This window comes from Notothenia coriiceps, unplaced genomic scaffold (assembly GCF_000735185.1).
Source record: "Notothenia coriiceps isolate Sejong01 unplaced genomic scaffold, NC01 NC01_scaffold00019539, whole genome shotgun sequence".
NCBI lineage: Eukaryota > Metazoa > Chordata > Actinopteri > Perciformes > Nototheniidae > Notothenia > Notothenia coriiceps.
This window is the reverse complement of record NW_011352240.1, coordinates 20,836-32,168: the sequence shown is the minus strand read 5'-3', so window position 1 is coordinate 32,168 and position 11,333 is coordinate 20,836. Positions and strand designations below refer to the sequence as shown.

Sequence of the window (11,333 nt, the reverse complement as noted above, 5' to 3'; positions counted from 1 at the left end):
AATAAATGGTGCAGTCAGAGGAAAAGCGTGACAACAAAGACGTAGGTGTGCGTTAACAGGTGAGACAGGTGAACTGGCAACTATGGTGAATGATGCGAGCAGACTGTGACACTCTGTAGTCGGATGTGTCAGCTGCCCTTCAAACACTGCGTGGTTCTAAAATAAAATCTTGACGTCCTCTCGCAAATGTTAAGGCCCATCTCCCAGCTACTTTTTTAATCTAAGCCCTTGAGCGCGAGTAGTCCTATGCCAGCTGCAGTCGTTCTTAACCATGCATGGTCAATCCATGAAAAGTTTCAGTCTGGCTTCAACCCATGCACAAGTACTCAAACAGCCCTTTTAAGCAGTTTTTAATGATTGCTCCCAGCCGCCCGCACTCAGGTAAGCCCAGCTTCCTGGTGCTGTTAGACCTGACAAGCTGCCTTGACACTGTGGACCATAGCATTCCCTGTCTCACATCACAGCTGAACAGTCCGCAGGCATCACAGGCTCTGCCCTTGCATGTGTTCAGGCTCCTAACTGACAGACCGTAGCTTCTCAGTGCAGTTAGGTGCCTTCTCCTCTGCTAAACGCCCCTCTTAACCTGTGGGGTCCCCCAAGGCTCTATCCTGGGCCCCATCCCTTTTTTTTACTGTACATAAACTGCCCCTAAGTTCAATTCTCACTAAACACAATATTTGCCCCTTCCACTGCTACGCCGACGATTGTACAGATCCTATCTGCTTCTCAATAGCGAAATGTCAAACAACTCACTATAGCAGTTGATGGACTGCTCTGATAAGAGATAAAATCCTATGGAGAAATGCTTTGGTTTCTTGCTCGAAGGAACCGGAAGTGGTAAAATCTAACTTACTTCCGCGGTTTTTAGGAGCGTCACTGTGGCACTTTCTCATTTCACTAATTCCTGCCTCCCTCCCCGAGCCCCTCGAACATCGGTCCTCCGGTAGTGACCCTGGAAATGATATTCAGGCGCGCCAATGTTGAAGGACATCTAATTTCTCTAAATGCACACCGAGGACCGAGGATTGAGCATCGAGGAGGCTCTCTGAAGGAGCTATAATCGAGGATACACTGATGGGTCCTCCGTGGATTTATTTCCGGCAACAAAGATGTTGTGACGCACGGCCAGACTTATCTCAGCCAATGACAGCTCTGTATGCATCCCCATGATATTATTTAATTAACTGCTTTCATCGCGACGCAATGTTTACAGTGAGAACAGCTGTGAGGTCCGTGCAGAAAGCAGAGCAGTTTGTATATCACTCAGTATATCACTCGTCCCTCCCAACAGGCCGATCATGCAGACTGCGTGGCGCCTCACCTTGCGGAGGGGGCCTCATCTTGAGGAGGGTGCCTCAACTGATGTTACGTTATTATGAGAGTGCTCTCATACTTGTTTGATTCTGAAATTATTATATTTATATAAATATATGTGTGTATATATGTCCGCATCTGTAGCCTGTTATTGTCTTATTATACCGCACTGTGAATTAATTAAAAGTAAATATATAAGTCATCATGAACACATCCGTCAGCACTCTACAGCCCTTTCAGACGAGACATATACCACATGATGACACGTTAGGCTTGTGTTGTGTTCAAGGAACCTGTCCTTGGCCAGGAAAAACAGGCACTCACTTGTTATCTCTTTCTTTTTGCGTGTGTTTATAAATTACCTCGAGGGCCGTATCAAATGGTCTCGCGGACCGTAAAGGAGGCCGGAGGTTCCCCACCCCTGCACTACAGGCACAAAACAAAGAACAAACAACAAAGAACATTCTCTTGATCTTTGCTACCACTGTGCACATGATACATAATATAAGATTTGGAGCTGTGTGGCTGCAACTTCCTACATTATCAGGAGGAATAATAATTAAAACAACAATAGGATGGTCTGAAGAACAACTATATATATTGATAAATGCTAGTATATAAATAAATAGTAAATTAGAAGAGAAAGATCATTATGACTAAAAATTAATGGTGGTTGAAACCCCATGCAAAATAAATAAGAAGTTCTGAAGACTTTAATTATCGAACTGTTTTGTAGGGTGTCATTTTTTTCCCAGTGGTACCTGTTCTGTTAAAGGTTGAACCACTGTGAGTTGTTGTTGTCCAATTTATTGGAAAAGTAGTCTTGGGATAGTTCTGTCCATCAGTGAACTTGTTGTGATTTTTGTGACAAGCATGCCAAGTCTGAGTTGTTGAGCCATTCCTTTACAATGCTGAAGCCATACAGGATCCTTACATTGTCTTTTATGTCTACATCAGTGATCACAAGTGAAAAAAGAAAACAGAACAACATTTCGTTCTGCCTATGGGATGAAGCAGAGCTGAGCGATGCTGCCTCGAGAGGTACATGGACGTATATGGTCATACTCCTACATTAAACAAGAAAGATTGCAATCTTGCTCCATCATCCTTGTTTTTGAAGGATTTTCCTTTTGGCCAGAGAAAAAGAGACCTCTTAGAACATTTTTAAAGAGGCCAATGAAGCTCGTTTGGATTACCTTTTTTATTTTCCATGTTTAAGTTCAAGTGTTTTGTCCAAAAGGGACTATAGGTGTGTACATCTGTGTGAGAAAAACACCAAGAAGGATTTAATTGTGTGGTACTCTTTGAGGATGTTTTACTGTCCTGCTTCCTATGTAACTACTTCCTCTTTTTTACTCTCTATCAGTCAATATGGCTCCCGCCCTGTCTTATGATGCATCGTCTCTTCCCCAGGTTGTGCTGTTTTTTTTGCTCATTTCTTTGTCTTCCTTTCATCTCATGTACCCTAAACGTATTGTGAACGAGGACATTAGATAAAACATGTATTAATCCAGCTTTTCAGGCTCATCCTTTGTTCTTTCACTGATATCAGCATGATATGGCGGATCAGAAGGGTGCTGTCGAGCGAGGACGGCAAAATACGCCCCTTTCTTCTGTGATAGTTCGCCTGTCATATCAGGACAATAGCCTAACAGCTGTACTGAGAAACTCTCTTTATCCCTGCCATTATCTGCAGTAAGAGACAAACTTGATTTCTCTCTTTCTGCCTCCTTTTGTGAAGCAGTCATTTTCAATAACTATTAAATGCTTTTGCTGTCACCATTTTGTGGAATGATGAGCAAGTTATATGAAATTGAATTTATTGGACATAGGTGCTGCAGCACAGTCAGTATGAGAAAAATAAAGACCTTTTTGAACATTAAAGCAAGAAAACATGTCACAGAAGAGGCATACAGTAAACAAATATGAACCTCAAAATGAGCATAATAGGGTCCCTTTAAGTGTTTTGGAAAGAAAATACATCCAAAATAGACCAAGAAAGTTAAACAAAACTATTAATGTGTATTTGTGTGTATGTAAATTGCTCCTAAATTCATCAAAAGGTAGCCTTTGATAATGCCTATAATGTGTGTATTTACAATCTAACATTTTAGTAAAATAATTGTCTTCACATAATTTATCAACTGGGGAACTTTCAAAGTATTATCTATTACTTGCATTTTTTAGCCTATATTTTTTAAATCTGAAATCTCCACTTCCGTAGGACTTAAATACATCAAACTCGGCTTTCGACAGTTATTTTTCTTTTTATGCAGTGATACAATGAGATATAATATCCAAATAATTTGTAGCTGAACAATCTAGTGCTCAGAAATGTATGCAGATTATCACATAATTAACAAGATAACGCCTTATTTGCATATTTCTGAATAATTTCCGAAAATGTCAAATACAAAAAAGCCAATTAATAAGAAATCAACTGTGGATAGTTTTTGATGATCTATTAACTAACATGTTTACCTTATCCGCATGCTGTGCCCTCCTTAAATAAGCCACAGTCTCGCGCTGATGGGAATTGAACATTTATTCTGGCGCTGTTGTGCATCCCGAATTTTAAACACACCACTGATCTCTAACTGAATAACAAAATGTTGACTTGACGAACATCTGCTCATCTGTCATCAAAAGAGTTCAGTGTTCCAACGTAGCTACGCTAATTAAACAGACATCCTTGAGCAGGCAGTGCAAATTAAGCAGAGCAGGATGATTGGTGAGCTAAAGTGTGAGGACGCTGAAGGATGTTAAATCTCAGACTGCTCTCTGTGGAGGCGTGTGCATGTTGTAAAATGTGAGGAAGAGTGAGGATGTCTCCTTGCTCTGCATTGGAGAGCCTTTTCTTGCTGTGTGTGTGCAGAGTCTGTCTACATTTGGGATCATACATTTTTATGAAATGGACAAGTGCATTGAGGCAGAGAATGGTTTCCTCAAAAAGCCCTCTGCTAATTTTGAAAGAAAAAACATACATTTCTGGGGAATAGGCTTATTCTGATTTTAAACTACTCTCATGTTTGTAGGGTTAGCTTAGCTTAGCATAGCTTAGAGTAAAGATTGGAAGCAGCTATCATGCTTCAATCTAAGGGGAAAACAAAACTAGCTGCTAATTTAGCTTAACATAAAGACTGGAATCAGCTAGTCTGGGTCTATGGTAACACAATCTGTCAATCAGCATCCTATGAAGCAGAAATATCCAACTCTTTCTTTAAGGAGTGTACTATTTTCCTTTTGCCACTATCCCTCATACATTTTTTTTTATTACCAACTCTGATACAACTATATGGGTGTATCTTTGTTTGTAGTGTGTTGTGTTTATGAGACACTTCTCTTTGTTTCTGTACATGGTGTTTGAGTTGGTCTCCCGGCACTGTTCTGTCTCCACGGCTTTAAAAGACATCAGGAGAGGGAAAGGAAACAAGCATGTACACAAAAGGATCAAATCCAAAAATAATTATGTGTATCTGGGTTCCTTGCAGTTATTGATTTCTGTCAAATCTTCCCCTCACAGAAGCAACACGCAGACAACACTTTCTGTGCTAATTAGGCCTCAGTGGTGAACTGAACTGATCAGTGCTCTGCATTGATTGTATTTATATTCTACATGTCTCCTGCAGTGCCAGACATCTGTCGACCATAACAGAAGTTCAGACTCTTTCCGGGAAGTATCGAAGTATCGTAATAACTTCGTAAGTAGTCATACATTATTACGGAAGTTATACGATTTAAGTTGGGTACATAGGTTGCTGCAGTCACAGTCAGTATGAGAAAATAAGACTTTTGAACATTAAGCAAGTAAACATAGTCGAACAGAAGGTAGGCATACAGTAACAATATGAACTCAAATGAGCATAATAGGGGTACCTTAAGGTGTTTAGGAAAAAAATCAATACCAAATAGACAAGAAGTTAAACNGAGACTGGCTAGGCCACTCCAGGACCTTGAAATGCTTCTTACGAAGCCACTCCTTCGTTGCCCGGGCGGTGTGTTTGGGATCATTGTCATTCTGAAAGACCCAGGTCTTTCAGAATGACAATGATCCCAAACACACCGCCCGGGCAACGAAGGAGTGGCTTCGTAAGAAGCATTTCAAGGTCCTGGAGTGGCCTAGCCAGTCTCCAGATCTCAACCCCATAGAAAATCTTTGGAGGGAGTTGAAAGTCTGTGTTGCCCAGCGACAGCCCCAAAACATCACTGCTCTAGAGGAGATCTGCATGGAGGAATGGGCCGAAATACCAGCAACAGTGTGTGAAAACCTTGTGAAGACTTACAGAAAATGTTCGACCTCTGTCATTGCCAACAAAGGATTGAGATGAACTTTTGTTATTGACCAAATACTTATTTTCCACTATAACTTGCAAATAAATTCTTTAAAAATCAGACAATGTGATTTTCTGGATTTTTTTTTTTTCTCATTTTGTCTCTCATAGTTGAGGTATACCTCGGATGAAAATTACAGGCCTCTCTCATCTTTTTAAGTGGGAGAACTTGCACAATTGGTGGCTGACTAAATACTTTTTTGCTCCACTGTATATAAATATATATATAAGTATGAGAGCACTCTCATAATAACGTAACACAATCAGAGACTGGATAACCCCCATGCAGTTAATAAAATAATATCCAGGGCATGCATGCAGAGCTTTCATTGGCTGAGATAATTCTGGCCGTGCGTCACAACATCTCTGTTGCCGGAAATAAATCCGCGGAGGACCCATCAGTGTATCCTCGATTATAGCTCCTCCAGAGAGCCTCCTCGATGCTCAATCCTCGGTCCTAGAAGTGCATTTAGAGAAATGAGATGTCCTTCAACATGGCGCGCTGAAATCCATTTCCGGGTCACTACCGGAGGACCGAGGAGGGGAAATTAGAGGAATGAGAAAGGGCCAGTGTGATCCAGAGCTGGACTCTGTGGAGGAGAGATGGGGGGAGCATTCTGACTCTGTGGAGGACAGAGATGGGGGGAGCTGTCTGACTCTGTGGAGGACAGAGATGGGGGGAGCTGTCTGACTCTGTGCTGGTTGCTGCAGGGTGAAGACACTGACCGGCTGTGTGGAGCCATCGCTGCCATCGCCGAGGTCTTCAAGCTGACAGACCCCACCCTGCTGTTCCTGGAGGTCACCACGCTGGTGTCCAAGTACCCCGACATCAGGTACACACACACACGCAATTAAAGGTACTTAAAGCTGTCGTTTGTAGAAATATGTTTTACTCCTGGTGGTTGTTTAAAATAATAAAGTGTTATATGTGCATAGTGCTGTGTGCTGCTGCTGAGATTGAGGTTTGGGCTCTGACCTGGTAACTCTGAATCATTAACATTGTTTCTTTGGAATCATTCCTTTGAATACTGCCATGGCTTAAAGGGACAAGCAGGAAGAGAACCAGATGCAGTATGGCAAAATGCAGTATCGGATGGTCCACGCATAACTGTTGAGGAAATATTTTCCGAGGCTCATAACTTTGACCCAGTTTATCAGTTTTACTGCCCTCTGCTGTGCTCTCTATGTTTTGTCTGCTTATTCCTGCCTGGTGGCGTCAGCTGATAGGTGTTATAGTGCTTCTCTGTTTTATCTTGTTATGCAGAATGTTGATTATTCTTTCAGAACCAGCTAAATACATGGGACTGGGGAGAGAACTTCAGAATTGGTCAGGCAGGAGTTGTGTTGCCTCGTGGCTGCAGCACATATCTTTTCAACTCTCTGGCCGTAACTTCCGATAACCTCTTCAGTGTGTGCCATCAAGCTCCAGCTCTTCCGTGTATCATTGTGTTTAGACTCCATGCTCCAGAAGTTTCCATTACAAAATGTTTTACGATGGAACGCTGCACACTACTCACACTCATCCACCACCATCTTGGCTACTTAGCAAAAGTTACACAACCAGTCGCAATTGTGGTGGAGCTAGATATTTTTTTTGTTTCCAATTTAATAATTATACAACTATACTGGTGTCAAAAGAAAGCCACTTGTTATTGTATTGGGTTTATTTAGCTTTTAGCCGCTTGTAATGATTTGCTACCACAAACAAAGACGTTGCTAGCTAGCTGCCAAGCATACAGCGGCAGTCATCACTTCAGGTGTGGGTTCAGAGTAACTACAGAGGTTAACAGGGCACAACCTGCAGTGAACTAGGGATAGTATCCAAATTTAGACACAGTACACATGTTACTTTAAAAGTGTCTTGGGTGAGTTTTACACGTGAATAATATGAGGTTGATAGCTAAGTGCTCTAACACTGACTCTAATATTGTCCCTCCGGCTCTCCGTAGGGAGGAGCACATCCAGGCGTTGCTGGCGGTGCGGGGCGACGCCAGCAGGGAGATGCGGCAGATGATCATCGGGACTCTGAGCGAGAACAAAGTAACTTACTCTGCTGTCACACAGCCCATCTTCAAAGACATCGCTGTGCCAACCATCACCAACACCATGACGTCCATGACCTCCATGGCAACCGCAAAGCTGCTCAAATAGAGCCAGTCACCGTGACACTATGTCCACCTTCAGAATCCATAACATAAGCACATTTCATTTTATTGTTTAATTATGTTTGCTGTGCTTCTCTCCCCACCCTTAATGTTTTTATTGTCACCCTGATCACTTCTGCTTCAGCAAATAATACAATTGTAGTTGTAATAATGAGTTGGATGAAAGAAAGAGAATGAATAAAGAAAGACATCTTCAAGATTATAACTGAATCCTCCTACTGTCTGAAGCTCAGAAAAGTCATTTGTTTTTAATCTTTGAACCAGACATCTAGTGAGTAGTACAGTCATTGAGTAAATGTACTTAAATACATGTCACCAAAGCTTACAGCTAACGTTAATCCTATCCTTTAGAAACATATTAAATGCATCTGAGTTTCACTGCCAAAGTCAAACACATGTGACAGTTTGAAGGCTCTATTATAACTATTTATTTTGGGCACAGTACAGGCCACCACATGCACTGTGTGTGATTTACACTTGGCAGACTCTCATTTTGAACACAAACAAATCTTAAATAATTCAACAAAGCAGTATTTAAAATCTGTAGTTTTTACATCAGCAAACCTATTCAACAAGAGTTTACATCCATTCAGTATTTCGTAGATACTAATATCTTTTAAGATTGTTACCGTATAATATTGAAATGTCAAGTTTTAACATGCACAACAGAAGTATTGAATAATACCGAACAATGAAAAATGTGCTGTAAAGGATTTCATGGTGTGACAAAGTAATTTGAGACATTGAATTACGGAGTGAGATTAGTGCGTTAGCTATCTTTGGCTTACAGGTTTTCTGCTATTGTGAAGCTGGTTGAGTTCTTACAGAGAGATCACAATGATACACAGCTAAAAGCTCCAATGAAGATTCAGTTCAGAGGAACCGATTGGAATACTGATCAATCAGATCACGAGCCACATATACAGGATCATGACAGGGACAAAAATGCTGCGTATAAAATAAAGAATACATTACAAACAGTACATTTTTTTATACATCAGTTTTTTACGATCCAAACAACAAGGACATTTTAACCATTTTGTCTCCTGTAGCTGGGTTTTAGGTTGAAATGTGGACAAATCACTGCAGGAAACAGGAAGTGACTCATTATTTCTTGCGTGGCACCTTGTCTCCCAGCGGTTCTTCATCCATCAGTTTCTGCAGAGAGACCACAAAGGATGTGTCACATGAATACAAATAAATAGTGTGACATACAGAATAAAATTACATTTGTGGAATAGATAAGGATGGTTTTGTTTCATCTGGTCCGAATAATATGTTACAAACACAAGCTATTACCACGATGAACTGCTGAACATTTCTGAATCATTCATTTCTAATGATGTTTTACACATTTCTCAGAATCAAAGTAATTCAGTAGAAGACATCTATTAGTTGTGTCTAATAGGGGGGGGGGGGGCTCACTCTGTATGTCTTTAAAACATCTGTTAGAGTTTCACTATATAAACTCTATTTTTTCTTTTTCAATGCTGAAGACTTTTTTGTTTCCTGCTGCGTTTTAAATCAAATAGCTATGCATGTCCGACACTGCACTGTGACTTTTATTAGTCTACTTTATTCTGTTTTATTTGCATTATCTTTACCTTCTAAGGGCTCTTCTTTTAAATACATTTAAATGCACTTAGACTTGTTGTTGAATAGTGCTTTATAAATAAACTCACCACTTTACCCTAATGGTGACAGGTCTGGCCAATAATGAAATCCCTATCCTCCCAACAGACATTTCTCTCAAATGCAACATGAACTCATGGTGGCGCTAGAGATACAGTACTCCAGTGCGGCACTATGGGGAACTGACTGACAAGAGCCATGATGCTAGCATGGCTAAACCAAGCAACCAAAGTGTTATTTATTAATTAAACACACACAAGTAACCTTGTCTGCTGTATGCCTCACACTATCACACAAATGGTTAATAGAAGATCAAGTGTAAAGACATTCTGACTAGATTTTTGACAAATGTAATTGGCAATATTTCGTGTGTATCATCTTATTAATATACAAAATACAAATATTGAAATACAAATATTGATCAAACACACACACATTGCGCTGACCTGCAGCACTCGGCTGAAGTAGGTGAAGCTGTCCTCCCCCTCCCTGCGGGGGTCCTCCACCTTGTACCTCCTGCAGGCCAGCAGCAGCTCGTTGGAGCTGTAGAGGGGGGCGGGGTCTATGGAGTGGCTGTTGATCAGACTCACCAGGTACTCCCTGTAGTGCTTCCTGGAGACAGACCAAGACATGTTTGACACAGCATGCAGCTTTCTGCTCGTCTGAGAACAACATGTTCGGATGTCACCCGTTTTCTTTTTTGCAGCCTGCCTCTTTTTTCTGGGGTACAAAATGACCCCCAGCACCAATACTAGCAACAAACTGTTCTGTCTGCAGACGGTACCGCAGCATCCAACCATGAGAGATTAAAGGTCTGACTGAAGGATGACCACCCAGCACATAAAACATGTTGCTCGGGTTGGAATGAGACGAAGAAATAGGGAATAAAGAAGTCATACTCGCAGAGTCCAGCATGTCCAGGCTGACTCTGAGCTGCACAGTCTGAGTCTGGCTGCTGCCCCCCCTCATCCTTCTGCTCTACCACTCCACACAGACCTGAGACAGGAGGAGGGTCACAAACAAAGAAAGAGGAACAAAGAGCAGAGGGGGGGGAATAGCAACAGAAAACAGTCAAGTTGCAGTTCACATCCATGTCTGTCAAAGAAGCAAACATCAGCCCATTTTAGGTATTATTATCAAATCACGTGCAAAATGGCTTCTTTTATGGCAACATGCACAAAGCCTGAATAAGTTAACACTGGAAGTTGGTTGTGGTGATAACCATCATCTGTGATTGGGGTTTTATGTTTTTGAACCAGCAATGCCAAGAAAGCCGGACTCTGTTCGATCATCCCTCTGACCCACCTGTCTGTGTTCCAGGGGGGGGCTCAGTGTTGAAGGCCACTCCATTATTCTGTAAGTCACAAAGACAAGGAAAACAAGCTGTGCTCAAAAGATTCTGTTTATCTACACCAGGTACATGTTTAGGTAGATCAGGAAGATTTAGGTACATCAGGTACCTCATCTAATTTCTTCATTTCCTGTAAATTTAAAGATGTGTTTTCCCTCTCTACTTCCTGCGACTGTCAAAGTCAACTTTAATGTCAATCTTACTCAGTTTGTGTTTACAGACAGAGAGATCGAAATGACGTTTCCAACAATCCCGAATGTAAAATTATACAGTATACAAATATGTATAAAATATCTTATATACACAATCAACAGACACATTTACACATATTATGCACACATTGAGATAAAAAAAAAACACAACAATCAATATATACAAAATAACAGTAACTTCAATATCTTTGGTTCAAGATTGTCCATAAAATGTGTATTTATTGCAGATTGTCCATAGCGGCGTAAAAAAAGTGTCTGGTGCTGGATTGAAGTGTGTGGGGGAGTTATAATCAGGTGGGGGCAGGGGAGAAAGGGGAGAGGGGAGGGA

At 41.1% G+C, this 11,333-nt stretch overlaps 2 protein-coding genes across 2 annotated transcripts in view; one reads left to right on the top strand and one right to left on the bottom strand.

Annotated features, from left to right (window-relative positions):
• LOC104952110 (uncharacterized) overlaps nt 1-8,012 on the top strand; it is a 30,376-nt gene extending 22,364 nt beyond the window's left edge. Inside the window, exons 4-6 of the mRNA XM_010778864.1 lie at nt 368-381; nt 6,282-6,478; nt 7,595-8,012. Coding sequence (XP_010777166.1) covers nt 368-381; nt 6,282-6,478; nt 7,595-7,796 — 413 coding nt within the window. The 3' untranslated portion in view covers nt 7,797-8,012. The remainder of the gene's footprint in view (nt 1-367; nt 382-6,281; nt 6,479-7,594) is intronic.
• On the bottom strand, nt 7,914-10,895 carry LOC104952109 (E3 ubiquitin-protein ligase RNF31-like). The gene is made up of 4 exons (XM_010778863.1): nt 10,748-10,895; nt 10,342-10,438; nt 9,889-10,054; nt 7,914-8,968 (listed from the first exon to the last, which is right to left on the bottom strand). The coding sequence occupies exons 1-4, from the start codon at nt 10,893-10,895 to the stop codon at nt 8,918-8,920; spliced, it is 462 nt and encodes a 153-aa protein (XP_010777165.1). The 3' UTR covers nt 7,914-8,917.
• Nucleotides 10,896-11,333: the final 438 nt, after the last annotated feature.

Coding starts and splice junctions, on each gene's coding strand:
- LOC104952109 (XM_010778863.1), bottom strand. CDS start 10,895: ATGTACCTAAATCTTCCTGATCTACCTAAACATGTACCTGGTGTAGAT. Junction 10,439..10,747: donor CCCCCCTGGAACACAGACAG/GTGGGTCAGAGG, acceptor CTCCTGTCTCAG/GTCTGTGTGGAGTGGTAGAG. Junction 10,055..10,341: donor GGACATGCTGGACTCTGCGA/GTATGACTTCTT, acceptor GTCTGTCTCCAG/GAAGCACTACAGGGAGTACC.